Source organism: Pseudopodoces humilis, chromosome 7, assembly GCF_049639895.1.
Source record: "Pseudopodoces humilis isolate 2021_Gansu_Grassland_sample_001 chromosome 7, ASM4963989v1, whole genome shotgun sequence".
Lineage (NCBI taxonomy): Eukaryota > Metazoa > Chordata > Aves > Passeriformes > Paridae > Pseudopodoces > Pseudopodoces humilis.
The window spans coordinates 13,238,938-13,260,056 of record NC_142206.1 but is presented as its reverse complement, the minus strand read 5'-3'; the positions used below and the strand labels follow the sequence as shown (position 1 = coordinate 13,260,056).

The window sequence follows — 21,119 nt, the reverse complement described above, 5'->3', positions numbered from 1 at the left end:
TGATGGCCATTTCTAATTCATTGTGTCAAAGCAGGAGGAGGTCAAAAGAACAAGAAATACAGTTTGCAAATGAAACAGAAGTGATCTTAAGAGCACCTTAATGCACATATGCCTGAAGGCAAGTTAGTTCTTTATTGCACTGGTGCATGTATTTTAAGTCTATAGAATTTCTCCAAATTTACATGACTGTAACTGAGAGCAACTTTCTGGCTGGATGTCTGTTCTGTCAGGCCAGGGTGAGAAAAAGGTGGGGATAGGAAAAAGTGAGTAAGGCTCTAAATATGGATCTTGCTGCAGGTGTCTTCTCATTCCACATGCTTTCCTTGTGTTTTTGGGTGTTTTTTTTGGTTTGGGTGTGTTGTTGTTCTTTTTTTTATTTATTTTTTTTTTAATGAGGATTTTTGTTGCAGTTGTTTGTCGGTTTGTTTTGGGATTCTGGTTTGTTAGTTAGTTAGTTAGTTTGTTTGTTTGTTTTCCCACCCAGAACATCAGCATGACCCTTGGGCATGAAAAGTATTATCTGTAATCCCTTTATTTTATAAAAGGCAATGCTAATAACTTTTAATGAAATACTGATAAAATATTAATTTTGTCTTCACTTTACATTTCCCCTCACATTATAAATTTAAGTAGATATTTTATAGCTGACAATACCTATTCAGGCTCCCCGCATATTATGATGAATGAACCCAAACTTAAAATAATAGTTCAGGAAACACAGCATGCAGGAATAGGTTATGGACAAAAAGATCTATCATTTCTTCAGAACACATGCCAATGTGGTTTGTTAGTCCATTCATATTTTGAGCAGGACCTATTGTATGTGCTGTGGGGCTCCTCTCTTAAGTAAGGCAAATTTTCTTCTTCAAAAGATAAAACAAGAAATGAAAATCTATGAAGGATAGATATGTTTTGGCTAATTATTTTCCTCAGAAGAAGTCTGGGTCTTTGTCACTGACTTATTATACAGATCATCTTAACATCTGTCCAGCAGACTGTGCACTTTATTAACAGACAAGAGACCCACCAGATTTAGAGCCTGCTGGGTGCGTCTTCATCTTCACAGCTGTGGATTAACTCAGACTTTCCAGAAGAGGACAACCATATGGGATAATTGGTGTCATTGGGTAGCTAAAAAAAAAAAGAAGAAACAAATGTCGTCCAAACACAATCCACTGTTTTTACAGCCACAATTACTAGTCTGTTTAAGAAATAAGAAAGGCAGCATTACACTAAAAAAAGAAAATCTATTCATATCTGTGTGGGAACCTAATCAGGCTCTTGTTTCCAATGACGATGGCTCCACAGTCACACCAGGTCTGCAACAAGAATGCTCCTTTTGTGTGCCGATAATGTGGAAGCGATAAAATTTCCTATAAGGGACATATGTGTTTACATCATGAGATGTGTTATTTGACAAAACGCTTTGTTCTCTGCATATTTTCCACGCAGAGTTTCATGCTGGGTTGTTTTGCTGGAAAGCTTTGATTAGCTAGAATTAGTTGCTGAAGTAAAATAGACACTTTTGTTTTATGAGTCCTCTTGCTGAGCTGTAAATTATAGTAAAACATATAAGGAGTGACAGAAAGAAGTGCTGATTTGAACCTCTGACCCATGATCGGCATAAAAACATAAGATAACTCTTTCAGAGGACTACTGAGAGCCATAAATATTCCATGGTCCACTTAAAGTTAGGCTCTTTTAACAAAATAAAGCTGTTATTTTGCAGTACTACAACAATGCATGCTGCAGTATCTGAAATGTGGAGAGATTATTTTATTTTTGGTTTGGGCTGGCCATTAGTCACAGCAGGGCAGCAGAAGAGATGAGAGTGATTTTTCTTTTTCTGAACCAGTACAATGAATTTGTGGTCAGTGAAAGGAGTTGGGACTGGCAGACACTCAGTGGTGGAATTAGGTAACTGTTACTTTGCTGCTTGAGAGTAAAGCAATATAGGCATGTGTCTCTCCTAAGGAGACTGGAACTGAGGGGAAATTAGGGCCACATAAAGTTTTCCCTTGACATAATATACAATAGCAACTGACAGACACTAAAATTACTGGTGTTAATAGCTAAAAAAGTAAAAAGTAAACTAGCCAAGAGCTCTGAAGTGAATGAATATGAATAATTGGTAAAATCATTATTTAGGTAGGAAAGAATGTTTTTCAATGCACAGATAAATGTAAAGGGAAAACTGAATACTTCTAATTTTGACTGTGACTACAAAATGTATTATTTGTATTTTTACAAATACAGTTAGTTTGTTTGCACATATTGGGTTTTAATAAATCGGAGAGCACATTAGTCAGCAAGCGCATAAATAATCACAGCAACAATCTTTGTTATTATGACATTAGTTATGATAATTCATTAGCTGCCTGTTTGTGTTGCACCTCAGTGCCTTTTTGCAGAGGTATTTGGTGTGTTAGTGGAAGATGTGGAGAATATTCACATTAATACTGAGCAGACTCTGCAGGAGAGTGATCTATGGGTGTTTAAAGTTGGAATGTTATATCCGCTATGGATACATTAGACATGAGAAAACAGGGAAATAAAAATGGTGCTGCTACAAGAAAACTATGTACATCTCCATGATGCTTGGATTCTGTAGAGGGCCAGAAGTATTCTCAATAATTATTACTTTTTATTTATCATGCTTCCAAATTAGACATTTTTTCATTTTACAATTTCATGTAGCTGTGCTTGATCAATGCTCTTTCAGATATACCCATGTTGAGCCAAATAAGTCTCAGTTATTCAGCATAAAATTCTCAGTTAAGTTGATCCATACTTGTTGTTTCTTAAATACTAAGCTATTTATTATCTGTGTAGTGGCGCACGAGAAAATGAGAGTCTGGCCCACAGTCCTAAAAGGTCCGTAAAACTCACCTTATTTCTTTTTGTTAGCATTTTTCTTAGATAAACTGAGGAAATGCTTCTGAGACATCTACATTTCATAATCCTAAATTCATAAAATACTCTGTTTTATCAGGTAACAGAAACAAAAGGAAACATACACTTTTGACATAAAATATTCAGTCCTGAAGTGATCCTCTTTTTTTCAGCAAAAGCTTTGATTTTTCCAGGTTTTGAATTTTTAAATTCAGCTAAGTGTTGCTTTCATGTATATGTACACTTTCTTTACAATTTTGTGTTCACCTTTCCTACTCTTCCTCCTCCTCCTTTTGTGCAGAGAGTTCTGCTAGGACACAGATGCTGAACCTTGGAAGGTGTTTTTCTGGTGATGGCATCTGGCTCCTTGGCAGACTCTACAGGCCGTAGCTGCCTTCGAGTTGCCCCTGGGTTTGTCACATGGTTAAGCTGCCGATGGGTTACTTAGGCTGTCTGGTGATTCTGGATGTTGTTTTCTGTTAGGCTACCTTTCATTCTGAGCATCAACATAGGCAGAATCTTAAAGAGAAAAGCAATCCTTATGGGTGGTGGGGACTATTTTATTCTTTTTTTTTTTTTTTTTTTTTTAATGCTTATATATGTAAATAAGCCTATAATCCCATTTCTTACCTTGGTGCTGTAGTAGAGCACTTAGCTGCAGTGTTAGTCACAACATATTTGGAGCAAAATACACGTCAATACAAAAAAAAAAAATTATATTTATATACAAAAATGGGAAGGAATGAGTACAGTTAACATCACTTTAGAAGTAGTTCTTGCACTTAGATTAAGATGTGTCTGAAATTTTTGAGTAGGATATTCATGCTTCTACACTGCTTTCTGAAGAGGTTGCCTTTCCGGAACTGCTGAGGGTTATACCAGTGACACTGGAATCAGGTCAGCACTTAAACTTTATTTCCATAGTTATTATCTGTGACACCCAAAACATGGGTGTGAACACTAATTTGTTCTTCCTCCAAACAAGAGAAAAACGTTTTCAATCTGAAAGTCTCTTTCCTTTAATCTATTTGACATTAATTTTTTTTCAAGCACCACTACACCAATAATTGAAAACAAGCAGTCCCACTGAAGGTGCAATTCTTTTTTTGTTTTCAGTAGCTTCCTTTCAGAAATATGTGCTGGAAATAGTAAAGATGTTGCTGGTTTTGGTGAACTTGTAAAAATCCTTTGTCATCAGATAGTTCTAAGTATTATTATTACATATTATGTACTTGGAAGAAAAATGCTGGTATTGTAGCTTTGCAATGCTACTTACTAAATATACTATGGAAAAAATAACTGCATTACCTCTTGTACTGCAGGATTTCAACAGCACTTGCAGTCACTCCTTAGAGTTTTTCATCTTTAGAAACCAAATTACTCATTGTCTAAATAGCTGAACTTTCATCTCTATAAATAAGATATTTCAGCTTTGCACAATTCATTTAAAATGCTGACAAATAAGGATTCTCACTTGATTCTCAGTAGCTTTATTGTTCAGTTTCATTTACTGTAGCAAATGTATTTGTTGAAGATGTAACATAGGGCTTCCATTTTTAGTAATGGAAAACTTCAGAATTAATCAGAGTTCATAAAATTTTGCATTTTTCCTGAGAAAAGAAAATAAAAGGGTGAAAGATCCTAGAACAGATCTTTTCTTTTTACTTCAAGCAAGCCACCTTCTACTGAAACTCTTTGTGATGCATCTTCCAAGTACACCCATTGCATTTTGTTGTGCTAGGCCAGCCCTCATCACCCACACTTTGATTATCTGCTCCACTGAGTATTACAACCACCCTTTTCCTTATCTCCATGTTTCACACATGGCTTTCTTATAGTTTCTTTAGAATTCTGCTGCAAAAATAACATCTGAATTATATCCCCACAGCTGTGACCAATGTTCCCTCACCAGAGTCAGCTGAAATGTCTCTAGCCCTTGCCTTTCTGTTCCTGTATGTATGAGTTCAGCTGGTCTCACCATTTCCTCCCTGAGATTGTACATCTAAAGAAACTCCCTCACTTACTCTTTTTTTAAGTATCTTCTCAAAACCAATTTTTCACTAGGGCCTGTCCTTGACAAGGCCATGGTAAAAGGGTTATGATGTGGATGTGACACTTTGGGGACATGGTTTAGTGGGTGAACATGGCAGGGCAAGGCTAATTGTTGGACTTGATGGTCTTAAAGATTGTTTAAACTTTAGTGATTCTATGCCTCGTTTTGTTTCCCTCACCATGTGCCACTTCTGTAACATTTAAATCTCAGAATTCTAAACTCTTATTTATTCTTTTAGACACAGATGATGCAGCCTAAGAGATAAGTATGAATATTCCTGCTGCAAAAAATGGGAAAATATCTGATGCATAGAAAGCTTTGCTCTGTTCTTATTTGCCGTGCTCAGTGTCATTTGGCAGAGGATGTGTCCAGGAATGCCATAGATCTATGTGCAAGAGAAAAATGATAGGGAAAGGGGCTTGAGCTTATGAAAGAGTTTTGATTATTGAAAGCTAGCTGAAAAAACTAGATGAAAAAATACTGAAACTTTTGAGAGCAATGTGTGAGCCTAAGGCCTTTGTCTTTTGGCAAGGCCTGAATGAATGCTGGCAGTAAAGGCAATTATGCTTCTGTGTTATGAAAATATCTCACAAAGGCATTTTGAAACTTAGATGGCATTAGAAAAGGTTTTACCATTTGGATCAGTCAAGATGGTCTATTATTAGTTCATAAATTTTTAGATAAATTCTAGATCGTGGATGTTACTTTTTATAAGAAAAGTGAAATTGAAATAATTAATCAGGTTCTGTAGGCAATTTCTGAAGCAGAAAACACCATCACCATCACAACAGGATTATTATTTTTGTTTCTTATTCAATTCTTCTTGACTAGTTATAGCTCTAAGCTCTAACAGAGGCTTAGTGTGAGCTCTGCCATTTCCAGGTAAAAAAATCAGTATGCGCTTGTGATGTTCTGAACACGTGCTTAAAACAGCACTCTCCTACTTGCTTGAAATTTTTTTAAAGTAGATGAGCATCATTCAGACTCATGGTGACCTCCAACTTTCATAAATTCCCTTCGGATTTTAGTTGATTACAGCTGGAATAGAGTTTTAGTAATAAGTGCTAAAGTCTGAGAACCTGTAAGTTCATAGGTGCTTAAATGTGAGACTCAACTTGCCATTGCCCTGAGACTTGTGGCATTTTGAAATCCCACCCTTAGGTGTCAAATCTGACATCAGAAGAAGCCTGATTCTGAAAACTGCAAAACTGCATCCTTGTTTATATGCCTTAAGTAAACTGGGATTGAAAATTGTTAGCAATTTCAGGAGCACTGAGGAATCAAAATCAGCATTATTTTTATTTAGATGCTGGGAACTGGATTATAAGAATCTAACTTTGTGACCTCTGAGAACAAAATAAAAAATAGGCTATATATTTTTAAGGCTTCTTAAAACAATCATGAATATTTGATATTTTTGAATATCTGATTTTTAATCAAGAGCCTCCTGAGTCAGTGGTTAGCATTAGGATTATAAAATGCTCTTTTTATGTGATAGTAATAGATCAAAAATAAGATATGTTTTAGTGTTTATGGTATTTTGATTTTTTACTTGTGAAATTGTTTGTAAGTAAGAATTTAACTTGAAAATAATTCCATTGAATCTTCTGCTTTTGATCTTTAGAAGCCAAGAGTCAACATTCATTCAATGTTTGGGTTTTATTCCTCTCCTCAATCTTGCAAATAAAAACTTCACAATCTGACCATCTCTATGTGAGGTCCTAAATTGCCATTTTGGTCCACAGCAGTGGTATTTGCAAAAATATCCTTTTTTTCCCCCGCAGTGATGGCATGCACATATTTTTCCACACTGGCCAGCTCCCCATACAAACTGGTATTTAAAACTTACACAGCTTTCCAGTCCACACAGCAATGTTACTAGTGCTGGTGTGAATTCTTGCAGTATTTGTACTTGCTTGCAGAACAGCTTTGTTTTAAGCAAAGCAGAAAGCCAATTACTGTTACTTATTTATACATTTACTATATTTACTATATCTATGTTTTAAAATAAATTTTTAGATATGCTAGGTTAAGCCAGTACTAAGACCTCGGAATAACCCAGATATCATTTATATATGTATACAGACACATAAATGACAAAATTTCTTTTATTCTGTCTTCCCTTAGAAACATTTCTCCCTGACAGGACTTGCAGTACAGCCAATACAGCCCTCAACACCCTGGGAGGGGAGTGGTGAAAAATTCTAATTTTATTCTACTTTTCCAGTTTGCATTTCCAAAATCAAGCAGTTTCTTAAACAGTCACTAGAACAGCTCACTTTTCTTGCTGTTAATCCTCAACATGCTGAGGGTGTTTCTGTTGCTGGTCCTGGTGGGACTCAGGTGACCAGCAAGTCCTGTTCTGACTGGTGTCATGTGTCTCTATCTTTGCATTGATCTTGAAATATCTCTTCAAGAAATTTTCGAGGGGAAATGGCAGGGATAGTTCCTTAGTATTTATCTCTGTTTCTTGCCAGGCAACTCTACTGTAAATTAGAATAAATAAATTCTTCCCAAGCTAAATTGTGGGGGGTTTTTTGTGGTTTTTTTTTGTTTGTTTGTTTGTTTTTTTGTTTTTTTGTTTTTTTTTTACTGTGATGGTAACAGGTAAGAGATCTCCCTATCTTTACGATCTTTGACCCACGAGCTTTTCCATCTTCTTTTCTCCCCTATCCTCCTGAAGTGGGGAAAGAAGAGACTGACTGACTGGACAACTGGCAGGCAGCCTAGGTCAACCCACCACACTATTTTAATTGCCACAATTGACAATCAAGTTTTATCTTCTATAAAAAATGGAGTATTGTAGAAAGAATAACTTATACCCTGTATTTTTGTGCCCTAATGGCTTACCTGAGAAGGAAATTCTTTTGAACTTTAGTTGATAAAATTGAGTTTATTTTTACACAGAATTTCTTTCACACTCTTGAAAGTGCAACACACCAAGCACAAAAGTTTCAGTCTTCTTTTAGTAAAGTATAAGTAATGTTCTTCAGATAGTTGAAGAATAAGTTAAATTTATTAAAAAAAAAAAGGAAAAGTATTTATAGACAAACCACAGAATACTGAGAAAACATTTATAATTGTTGGATTTTGTCTTTAAATTGCATTCAATTTTATTGTGTTATCTTTTTCATAGTGCAGTGCCTGAGTATTCCAGATCTGAGAATGTACAGGATTTCAAAAGTTTGTGAAATGTGTTTTTTACTCTAAGTAGATCATCCTATTAAGCAAGCAAACGTTGACCTCAAGAATATTCTAGGAGGGATAAGATCGCATTAATGGGGGGGAAAAAAACACCTACTGCTGTATGAAAGGCTTCATTTTCATTGTCCAGGACATCACCAATAGCTGCAAATTTTTTTCTATTTTCAATCTTTTCCTTCTAGAATAGGAAAAAACCTGGTACCTTAGCCAAACTATTTAAACACCACTAATTTCTAAACATCAAACTGTGATCCTTTTGCAGTTCCCATGTGGTACCGAAAAGGGGTGGAAACAAACAAACAAACAACAGTTTTCATTTGTCACCCTGAGCTGTGACTCTGCTTCTCCCTCCTGCATTTGTCTCACCACTAAGTCACTGAACTTACAGTATTGTGTAACTTTCATTTCTGTGGGGGCTTGTTATACCAGAAAAATTGTTCCAAAGAAAGCAACAATTATGACATAAGCACATCTGGCTCTTGCAAATTATTCTTTATTAAGCTTTCATTTAATTACATGTGCTGAAAGGTCTGCTTTCGATTACTGTAATTTTTTTTTTTATTTGTCTATCTGAATGATAATAATGTTGGAAATTACATACAAACCACCTGGCTTTTTTTCTCACTAATATGGCTAAGTTTATGTAGATCTATGTGTAGAAGAGGGATTAGGATCTTCCCTGTTCATGGCAGAAGAATTGTTCATGATACTAATTCAAGGTGAGGGCTTAAGTTTGGTGACTGGAAAGAAATTGAACCAAATTGATTTTGTTCAGTAAGCACTTTTTACTGGTTGGGATTGTTTATTTTAATATAAAAGTCTATGTTTCACTTAAACTTTTTGAAAAGTTCCACTAGAGTTTTTAGTGTACTTTCATCACTATTTACAGGAACTTTAATTCATTATTAGCATTTATAGAAGATATATCCCTGTACAGAGAGATTGAGACATACCTTGTTGGCTATTTTAACTTTGCCTTTCGATAGGAAGCTATTCTTGTGGCAGCACCCAGTAAAGCTTCTGGAATTAGTGGTTAATTTTTTGCGAAGAACAGAAAGACCTGGATTAATAGTGTTTCTGACAGGGGCTTATACCTCCTTTTCAAAAAGAGCCTTATAATTTTACCAGTTTTGTTTTTAATATTCAGGCACAGTATAATTTTTTGCTCAACAGCATGACCATCATTAGAAAGAGGGAAAAAAAAAAGAAAACAAGAAAAATCAGCAAAAGTCAGATGAAGAAAAAAGATATTGTTGTTTGGGAGTTTTCCCAACTGTTTTTTTCTCTTTTTTGCAAATAACAGAAAGTGAAGCCACAAACAAGAGCTGAAAAAGATCCTTTATGAGAAGAAATGCCAGTGGGGGAAAAAAAAAAGTACATTTGCAGCTTTCTTTAGGAATATTGCAGGAATATATGTATATCTTCTTGTCTTCCAGCAACTGTATGCAGCTCAGCTGGCAAGCATGCAAGTTTCTCCTGGAGCCAAAATGCCATCTACTCCACAACCACCAAATACAACAGGGGCACTTTCACCCACTGGGATGAAAAATGAGAAGAGAGGGACCAGCCCGGTAACTCAAGTTAAGGTATTTTTTGTAAAGAAAAAAGCTGGTGTTTGAGAAGGACAGTAAAATCAATGATCTCTGTAACTGTTTTACAGTTGAAAGTTGAACCACGGTACAGTTCTTCAATATTCAAACAAGAAGTTCCATTTTAGTGCTGTATTATCAGTATAGAAAAGGGAAGAGAAAGCATTCACTTGTTTCCAAAAACACCAGGCATCCCTCTTCCTACCAGAGGCAGCACAACAGATTCATCAGTAAAATGTGATATTTTCAAGATTTCAGTTTGTAATCTGGTAACACACATAAATGGCATCCATTTCATGAATTGTTTCATGTTGAGCTCTTGAGTATCTTGAAATATGATGCTGGCTTATATTGTTAGGGTAAGAGAGAGACTGTAGAGCTTCTAATTATTTCACAAATCTCTAGCTGTACTTAATTCTACAATTTTGGAAAAGCCTCCTTTAAAAATAATATGTAATACAGGGCTCTGGGGAAAACATTGTGTCGCTGCAGATTGATTTGACTTTTGCTGATTTCACACAGCTGCTGACAACCGCGCTGCTCCTCGCTGGTTTTGCGCCATTGCTGAGTGCTTGTGCCTGCTTATTCTCACTAGCTTGGAACCAGGCAGCTACAACATGGCATTTGCCAGGAGCCTGGGATGAGCACTGTGAAACCCGTGGAGCAGCCTTTGGGTGGGACTGCCTTCCTTCTCCTGCTGTGTTCTCCCGGAGTGGTTGGGGATTACATGAGAACGAAAAACATGCTCAGGATCAATTTACTCCAAACCAAAAAAACCAAACAAACAAACAAAAAAAACCAAAACAAAATACAAAAAACCAAACAAAATCAACATTCAGATGTTTTACCCACTTGAAAGATAGAGATATAAATGCTCAACAATAAAAAATAATCTAAAGGTGGCATCTAGTGACTTTATAGGGAGAGAAAGAGAGGTTGTATTGGGGTTTTTTTGCTGGCTGCAAACACCTTACTGGCAAACATTGCTTAGCTTCAACCCAGCCTGAGAAGATTTTAGTCACTTGAGATGGTGGTTTCTTTTTTTTTTTCTCTTACATTTTTTGACACAAGAGTAAAATATAATTTGTTTTTTCATTATCATCAATCATTATGGTAAAGTGTCGGTGAGTAGATATTTCTGCCTGGGCAGATAAATTTCTATGACACTTTTTTGCCAGCCTGAGAGTACTAATAAATAAAAACTATTCCATTATGGCCAGATCTAACATTTATTTAGCAGAGCATTCACTTTACTTAGCTGTAGATGTGTATTAGTCTAATATTTTACCTCTTGTAATCCAACGCCAGCTTTGAGAGCAGCCAGGGAAATTTACTGCATATGTGGAGTTTGCTATGGTCAATACAGAAGCCACCAAAAGCAAAGCCCAACTGTTCCAACAAAGTTACCATAGTACAGTGATACCTAACACCAGTGATTTATGGCATTGGGAATATACTACTGACTACTTTAATGTGAAAAAGTAATTCTGGGAGTGAGTGAGCCAAATGAACCTACACCAAACCAAACCAAACCAAACCTTTACTGTACGAGTCAAATTTTCCCTGGTTAAATTCAAGCACATATCTTCTTGAACCAAGGCCAATACTGGTCCAGGTTTGTTGCCAGCTGAGTCCTATTAAAAATTGACCACATGGAAATTCTTGGGGGTTTCACTACATAATGTAACTTGAATGGACTAAAGTATATGTTAATAAAACTGAAGTCTTATGATTATTTTTATTAAGCACACTACTGCATTCAGAATATTAAAGGTAAACTACAAGTGCTTTGTGTGGACAAATACCAATATCTAATGAAGAAATTATTAGTATGAAAGTCTATATTCAGTCTCTGCAGATTGTTGTCTTTGTTAGCGGTGACAAAACGTGACAATTTTGATGGTCATGCAGTGCTTAACAAATCCTCTATATTTTCTTTGGTTTTAACCAGTTTGTATAAGCTACATGCATTATTTATTGAACGAATGGAATTCTTTTATGGTAGACAGATCTTTCAAAAAGTAATGATACGTTTACCTTAAGTCAGTGGCCAGAATGTTTTCCAGTTTTTTGGTTGCCTTGCAGAAGTGACAATATTGTCCATATAATACAAACAAACAAGTTCTGGCAGTGTTTAGCATTCTTTCACAATTGTAGCAGTACTAGATGGAAAACTATTTAAAAACTGAACACTGTAGCATAGATTTGTATGTGCATATGTTCACACTACCTAGCCAACTTCATGGTCTGGATGGGGCTCTGAACTGTTGGAAAAGTTCATGAAGCCACTTTGTGCAAGGAAAAGAGGTCACATATAATTATGGCCACAAAGCACCAAAATGGACTCTGTCCCTTATACCTTTGAGCTTCTGCTCTCACCTAGACCCTGAAAGGGTGTGGACATTTTTACACACTCTGAGGCAAGGAAGAATTGAAATGTCATGCAGTTTTATGGGAAAAATTTAAAGCCGGTGATATAGTGGCATTATAAATACCTGTTTGTTATGTTTTCCTGTTTAATGCATTGTGTGTGACCAGATGTACTTGGCTTGACAGTAAGGAGAAAGGAAAAGATGAGTTAATGTGATGTATTACTGAATTTTGACATAATTCTAAGCTTCGAAGTGATCAGTGCAGAGTTTTAAAATATGAACAATCTCTTATATCCAGCATAATTCTGCTCTGGGCATATTTTAAACAAGAGATCTGTCTTACTGGGCACTTTAATGACAGAAAATCACCATTTCACAGTTTTCCAAGTACTCTGTCTTGCTTAATGTACTAAGCAGAAGGAACAAGCTCAAAGAATGGGAAGAAGGTTGCACTACAAATGTTTATAATTATCAAAGAAATTAATTGCTTGAATAAGTCTTCAAAAAGTTGAGATATTTTTAGATGGACCTATTCTACAGCACAGAAAGAAGACACATGTCAGAGTTTCTTCTACAGTTGATAATGAAATTATCAATTCATAGAAAGGTGCTGGGACTAGATTTACAAACCCTTAAAAAGTTCCTTGTCTTAATGCAAATGAAACATACAGATATACTAGAAGTTAAATGCAGCAGAAATAAATACAGAATACAGGAATAATACAGAAGTATCAAACAAGGAACAGAGTACCAGTTATGTGGAAAATAGATTTGATTTTGCATAAATCTGTAAAAACTTGACATTTGAAAGTTAACAAAATTAAATAGTAGAAAATAAAATATATTTTTAAATGCATGTGGTAGTAGTCACTAATAAAGTAATAAGCAAATAAGTAAAGTAATAAGTAAATAAATAAGTAATTTGAATTCAGTGAAATTCTTATCTCCTATTATGTGGGACCAGCATAGATTAATTCACTAAACAAAATATGCACTCTGAATTAGATGCATGGAATATATAAGCTAGCAGCAGCTCTAAATGTGGCTCAAGGAGCTGTGAATTATTCTTTCATAGTAGTACTTCTGATTCCTTAGTTTCTAATACATTTAAAAATAAGCTACATAACTTATTTTTATAGTGCCAGGAACTTTTCAAATAGAACCAGTGCAAAAGCATTACTGAGCTGCTGGAAATTTTAAATAATTCTTTATAAATGCCCTAGGTTAATTTAGATCTCTGAAAACACATTAGGAAATTAAGCTGTAATGTGAGCTAATTCAAATTTTAATTTGGCAAAAAGAATGATCCAGTCACATAGTTAATGTAAATAAGAAGCATAACACAGAGAAATTAATGAGGTTTCCTTTCGATGAATCTTAAAGGAGGCAGATAATTAGCTTCTTTTGTTATTATTGCTGTGGAATGTGGTATTGTCTTCGAGATGTAAAGTAACTGCTGCTTGCAAAATGATGCATTCATTTGTCTTTTCCTAATAGTTATTTACATTAAACTCTTGCAGGATGAAGCAGCTCAGCCACTGAATCTCTCAGCCCGACCCAAAACAGCTGAACCTGTCAAATCCCCAACATCTCCAACACAGAATCTCTTCCCAGCCAGCAAAAGCAGTCCAGTGACAGTGTCGAACAAGAGTGGCATCCCCAGCCCGCTCAGTGGGTCTCTGGGAAGAGGATCCTCTTTAGGTAACTATCTGTCCTGGGGAAAGGAGAAAATAGGCATGTTTTCTGCAGGGAATTCCAGTGTGAACACACTTAGTTCTGGATTAAGCAGATACTTGGGCGAACATTTCAGTTAAAAATGGAAAAAATTATATATAGTGAAGCTTTTCAAAGAATGATTGATTACCAAAGTTTTATAAGAATATCCAGAGATGTATCAGTGTGTGACAAACACAGGAAAGAAATACATTATATAGGAAATACATACAAATAGGCACAGATAAGTAAATAATGATAGATATATAAAACCTGTAAAACAGGTTTGTGTGAATATCTCTCCTAAAGGCATTTACTGGGTATATACACACAAAGTTAACTTTTAAATTTTGACTTCTGGATCAAAAAAATAAAAAAACTCTCTTTGCATGCACAGAGCCACACAAGATACTAGACAGATTTTTTTTTTTCTTCTTTTTAATAAAGATGGAAAGGCTTACGTCTGGCCAGCTTATGCTATTATTTGATCAGTTTATATTATTTTATCATATTTTTATTGTTTGTTCAGCCATCTGACAGGATTTTGTTGATTCATATGGTTACAAGTAGGGAATTTTTGACCTGTGTTCAAGATTCTTTAAGCTTATTAAGTGATGAATCAAAATTGGTCTGAAAACTATGTATGAAGACTACTTTAACCAGTCAAGAAACAGAATCAAGAGCTGCAAAATGTAGATGATCAGCCCTAAAGTTCAAATAGTAAATTTTAACAGTGACTAAATACTTACTACAGACCACTTATTCACAATCTGTAACTCAAGTGTACTTGTAAAATATATAGAAACACTTGTGAATAATGAATAGATATGTTAAATACATATATTAAATATATAAAAATTATGGGTTTTTTCCATTCCCAAACACTTGGGAACATCATGATCTCTGAAAGATATTTTCTGTAACTATCTAGATACTCTACCTGTCAATTTATTTGCAACTCTCACTGCACTATCTTACATTAGAAAGTGAAATATCAATCTGAAGTCATAGACCATTCAAGAGAAAGGAACACAGAACACAAATAGTGCCTAGGGTGTAAATATTTTTCATGTAAAGTCATAAAAAATTTTGTCTCAATCCTTAAGTATAAAAAAAGACAGGAAGACATTACCAAAAATCAGCAAGCCCTGTAGGAGCTTTTGTTGCATTTCAAAATAAATGTAGATGATTTAAAAATCATGCAAATATGGTTCCAAATTTCTTTAGGGTCCAGAAAGGAAGTTAGTGGCTGAAATGGTCCAGAACATCTCAAATTTTCCTCAGCAAGAGCAATGATTTTCTTATAATACATTATTTTTATTTTGAAGAGGGATGACTCATTCAGATAGAAAAGATCACCAATCCCACACCTTGATGGGATGGGATGAAAACATCACAGTCTACATCCCTTCTTACTTAGGCCATAGTATTGAATTAATACTAATAAATAGCATTTGGTTCCCTGTATGAAGTGTGAGAAACACCTAATAATTTTTATTTTAAAATAGTTTAGGGTTCTTTGAGGTTGAATTTGTGGTATTGTACTCAGCTGAACTTCACTGAAATGAAAAGAATATAAAAATTATCTTTGTTTGGTAGTTCCAAATCTTAGCCTGTTTGGGTTTTTTGGTAGTTGTTTTGGATTTTGGTTTTGGTGGCTTTTTTTACTTTTCCATTTTCTTTTTTTTTTTCTGTTTAGTAGTAGACTGTTAATAAGTACACAAATCTAGTAACTTCAGAGCTTTTGTAAAAGACATCTGCTGGTTAGACAGATGCACAGGTCACACACAAACAATGATTGCTCAAAATTCCCAAGCTAGGGTATATGTGCACCAATTTATCCACGTGCAATATAGAGAATGCTTCCATGTAGGAGCAGGTGGATCACAGTTTTACCACAGCAACAAAAATGAAACAGTCACAAAATAATTTCTGCCTTTTTCTCTCAAACCTAAAACTGTATCTGGGTACTCATCTTCATGAATCACTGTAAGATGCAACAGGAATGCTTGCCTGAGTTTGATGCTTGTTTAATAGTTTCTTCCTGTTCAGAGCAATAGAATGAAAAATGTTTTTTTCTCTACTGATTTAGAGATTTATACTCATATTATGGTCATAATGGCCTTTGTCCCCCAAAAGTAAATGCAAGTGCTCTTTCTGAAAAGGAAATCCAAATGTCTAGAGTGATGGTTCTCTCTATAAAGAAGTTTTAAGAACTGACATGGAGTTTAATGGCCTAGTAAATGAGATTTGTTTTCCTTTGTTCTTTTCATTAATTATTTATAATACCTCAAAATGTTTCCAGTTTAAGCTTCAGAATACTGATGTCTTAAACATATATTTAAAATTGAGTCCATGAGTATGCTCAGGTCCTTATCAGGCTATCCCAAGACCTCATTTGTTGTGTTTCATGCAAAAGAAGTGCATGAGTCTCTCAATCAGTTCAGTGGAGTAATTTAGTCTTCAAAAAGCAAACAATTGCCACTCCTCCTTCTTCTGCAGATGTTGGTTGGGTGCAGCTCTAGGAGTGTGAGAGCAGAGTTCTTACCTTGGATTCCAATTTGGATAATTACCTAAATAAATTATGTTCTCTGTTTATAGATATCCTTTCCAGTCTTAATTCACCTGCCCTATTTGGGGACCAGGACACAGTTATGAAAGCCATTCAGGAGGCTCGAAAAATGAGAGAGCAAATCCAAAGGGAACAGCAGCAGCAACAGCAGCCTCATGGTGTTGATGGAAAATTACCCTCCATGAATAACATGGGTCTAAACAACTGCAGGAATGAAAAGGTAATGTCTCCCATGTCCCCACAGTCTGTCACTCACTCTTCTCTTCCCTGCAAAACAGCTTCTCATTTTTAAATGAAATTTCTTTTTAGAGCTTTTAGGCATCTCTGCTTTATATGTTAAATACACCTTGTCTCTTCTCAGTACTGTGCTGCAAACTTCTCTAGGTTTATGTGACAACATTCACACCCACAGTCCTGTGCACACACGTGATGAAGCTGTAAGCATGCACATAGAAACATGGAAAAGGGGTTGGTTGAAGCTTCCATTGTTCATGGTCCCTAGATTCTGAATTGTGCTTTTGAGAATGACTGGATTGATAAATACAACCAAAAGGCCACTTCTGTACTAGCATGGTTGAGTATTGCAATGCCAGTGTATGAATTGTATGTGCTTGAATCTGTGGTTCAGGTGCAACAAAGTACTTAGGCTCAAAACAGCCGCATTTGGTTCTCAGTTGCAGTGGGAAATTAGAGATAAGACATTCTTTGTTGAATCACTGAAATGAGGTGGCACACTAGAGTAAAAGGGTAAATGAGAGAAGGGTTGGGATAACGGGACCAGCACTGGACTGAGCAGGACATGATCCAGTTTACAAAATAGCAGCCTGGGATCATCTATGAAAGGTAAGGAACAGTGTCTACCACACTTGCTTTAAGGACTAGTCAGAGGACAAGGAAGACTCTTGGAAAATCCCCTGAATCTGTGTTGTCCCATTCTGTGGTATTTCTGACATCTTCAGGATCTGCTCCAGCAGCAGGTCTCTGCATGTACACCTGGGCAAGAGAGAAGAGGATCTGGTAACTGGCTGAGGTAAAAGGCGGCCCTTTGGATGGAGAATGCTTCTCTGTTTGCTTCCCTAGAGGTGCCACAGGCTGCAAAAAATACAAGTTGTTTTTCACCACTAACACAAAATCAGTTAGAGACCACAATACTTATTCCAGTCAACTAGAGAGGGAAAAGCATTATCCCAGTAATCACTAAAGCTTTGGCAAATAGAACAGTTATCGTGCAATTTAGTAATGAATGGAAAGAAAACAGACACATTAATTAGCCAATACAGCAACTAGTGTTTAGACTAATTGTTAAAACACTCCAGAACAACAGGTCATTCCAATTCCAAAAATTCTGTAATTTTCTATACCAGAGGTAGGGTAGGTTCTTTTTTCTCTTGTGTAAGAGAGGGAAGATTATACTGTAGCCCAAAGACTAACAGGAGTTTTGAGTCCAGGTTGAGTGTAAGGCTCAGCAGAATATTAACTGTAACTTAAATATGAATTTGATATTACTCTGAACTTTTCTCAGCCCACTAGGGAATGCTTGGGTGAGTGTTTTGTAGCAAGGCACCAAAATACAAAGAAATGTTATAAACAGACCCATTAAAGATTGATATGCACCTTTTAATTACATTTTATATTTTTGCTTGATAGTTTCTTTGCAGTACTCAAAACAAGTAGTGTCTGGTAAAAAAGATTGGTTAAAATGTTGCCACACAGGATAAACAATGCTTTTCCAAGTCAGACTAATAAATATATGTTATGTCTAATAGATATATGTAATATAAATATAAATATGAATAATATGAATAATATGAATAATATAAATAATATAAATAATATAAATAATATAAATAATATAAATAATATAAATATATGTGTCTGGTAGTATTAGTTTAAAAATCATAATTGAAAACCTCATTTAATACAAATTGATATTATTAGAAGTATAGAAGTTAATAACTGTTCAAGCAGGCTGTATTCAAACAGTCTAATTGTAAAGGCAGTGTTTGTCTTAAGCAATCAAGAGGCAGGATACTAAAGCCCAGGTTGCAAAAATAAAAAAATGTCACGTACATGATCAGTATTAAGAGTTTATAAAATTATGCTTATTTTAAAATTTATTTTATGAGCTTCAGTGGCTTGACATTTAAAAAATATCTAATATGCTATAAGGGCTATTAAAAGAATTCTTAACATTTGATTTCACTTTGAAAAATATGTATAAAAATGGCATCCACTTACTTATTGAGTCTCTTCCCTGCATATTTTCAGTATCATGTTTATGTCTTGTATTCGATATAACAAGTTCCTATTTCATCTTTCACCCTTTAAAGCAGAGTCAGTAAATATTTCAGTGAATAATATGAAATTTCTATTTTGTGCTGGTTACTAGCAATACACAGACTGATGCACAGCTTCCAGATTGAGGTTATGCATCAGGCACTCTGAGCAAAAAAATTTTATTTTACTTACAAATATAGCAGAGTGAATCAGAACTCTTTAGAGATACAAACAACACCATTCTCAAAGGCCATCTTTTGTGAGGAGATGGTAGCACTAGCAACTTTTAAAACCAAAGAATAATATACCAGCAGGGAAATCTGTTGTTAAGTCTCTTTGTGACCCTATGTAATCCTGGTGGGTTTATTTATTGCAGCAGGTACTACAGAACCATTAAGGCAGGAAAAGCTTGTAGTATGTACTTTGGTTTTACCTTTGATGTGCTGGTCTGTTACCCTCACCCCATAGATGTGAGGAAAGACAGGGGTTGCACAAGAATGGGATATGAATCAGTAATTTTCAATGATGGTATATCCCCACTTATATCCTAAAAAAAATAAAACTATTAATTTTGTCATGAATACTAAGAAAATGTATTTATACTTTATAGCAAGTATAAAATACATTAAAACCAGACGCATCTTTTGCACAAACACAATTCTAGAACACTCTTCTTTCTTCCTTCACCCTCTGCCTCTCAATTTTTACATTATTATATACTTCCTTTACTCTAAAAATGATGGACAGGATGATCAAAATGGAGGTGGGGGAGCAGGAATACTAGATCACTTCAATTAGAGAAACATAATTTTGAAATAATTGTATGCCAAGAAAACTACGTATAGTTTCTGTCATGATCCCAGTGAAGCTTTGATAACAGTTGCAATTTTGGATTGGTTTCTTTTGAAGAATCAGAACCCTGTGTTTTCAGGACCAAATTTTCAGAAATTGGCTTCAGGTAATTAGACTTGCAGAAATGAGTAGCTGGAAGCTGGCACCAGAAAAAGATGGCAAATTAATTGCCTGCAGCTGGTTTAAAAAAGCTATTGAGTTCTGGTCAGTTACTGGTCTTCAAGTTCAGATAGTTGGTAATAGTTTGTTGTGCAAATGATTGCGCTCACAAAATTATGTACATAACTTCAAAGCCTGGGCTTAGGCCTTTTTGAAAATGTGTCATTTAAATCTCGGAAAGCTTTGTATTTGGTTACAGACACAGAATTGAAAATTGCTTGTGTTCATATTCTGCTGTTCAAAAAAAAAAAAATCTACAAAGCTTTCAAAGTGCTCACAGAGATTCACTCATAAGAAGGGCCAAAACAAAAACATCCAGCATTCTGGGACTGTCCAACTTTGTCATTTGCCAAAGCATTAAGGTTAGCTTATACTTCTGAGATGATAGCATCCTGTGGAGCTATTTGAGTTTGTGGGAGTTAGGATAGGCAGGTAAGAACCATGCAGCCGCTCGCTCGCTCCCATCAGCGGGATGGGGATGAGAGTCAGAAGGGTAAAATTAGAAAAGTTGTGGGCTGATTAGTACAGTTTAATAAGTATAGCAAAAGCTGTGAATGTAAGTAAAGTAAAACAGAGAATTAATTGACTACTGCCTATTGCCAGGCAAACGTTTAGCCATTCCCAGGAAAGCAGGGCTTCAGCATGACTAAGTTACATGGGGAGACAAAAAGCAAAACACCAAGCATTTCCCTTTCCTCGTTCTTCCACCAGATTTTATTGCTGAGTCTGATGTCATATGGTGTGGAATATCCCTTTGGTCAGTTGGGGTCAGCTGGGGTCAGTTGGCCTGGCTCTGTCCCCCTCTCAGTGCTTGGCACACCCCCAGCCTCCTCTCTGACAGAGCAGCATCAAAACCAGAGAAGGTCTTGCTGTAGAAACCCTGTTTGGCGATAGGTGAAATATCCCTGCGTTATCCAACACTATTTTGGTCACAAATCCAAAACTCAGCAGCACGTGAGCTAAGTTTAACTCTGAGCCTAAACCAGTGCAATGCACATGAGGAAAATATCATAACAGAGTTGAATTTTTCTGCTCCACCTGAGGTGGACCAGAAAATTCAAGTGTGGTCTGACTGAGGAAAGGGAAGAGTAATGGTGTCAGTCATTTTACAGAGTAAACAGAAACAGTGGAAAGGGGAGAACGTTAACAAAATGAAGAAAATAATACACAGAGCTTTTACCGTGTAATAGAAGCAAACATAAAATCACACCAAAAATTCATCTTTGTTTAGAGCATGTGACTTTTTTCCAGTCAAGCCATGTTCACCTTCAACAAAAGAGTACTTAAAATCTGCATTGCTTCAGCTACTTGTATTTATTTAGTATTTCAAACTACCGTCATTGCCTAGATTTGCTTTAAGATTTTAAATGAATCTGAAAACGTTATATAATTTATAAGATAACTGACATTCTTTTAAAATGAATCAGATCCTATCT

The 21,119-nt window shown here is 35.6% G+C and overlaps 1 protein-coding gene across 11 annotated transcripts in view; it reads left to right on the top strand.

Annotated features, from left to right (window-relative positions):
• The window catches only part of SOX6 (SRY-box transcription factor 6), a 372,529-nt gene that overhangs the window by 295,756 nt on the left and 55,654 nt on the right, over positions 1-21,119 (top strand). For 10 of the 11 annotated variants that reach the window (XM_088057366.1, XM_088057365.1, XM_088057364.1 and 7 more), the window contains 3 exons: positions 9,586-9,735; positions 13,631-13,811; positions 16,425-16,615. In XM_088057366.1, coding sequence (XP_087913492.1) covers positions 9,586-9,735; positions 13,631-13,811; positions 16,425-16,615 — 522 coding nt within the window. The remainder of the gene's footprint in view (positions 1-9,585; positions 9,736-13,630; positions 13,812-16,424; positions 16,616-21,119) is intronic. The other variant, XM_014252010.2, reaches the window with a different exon arrangement.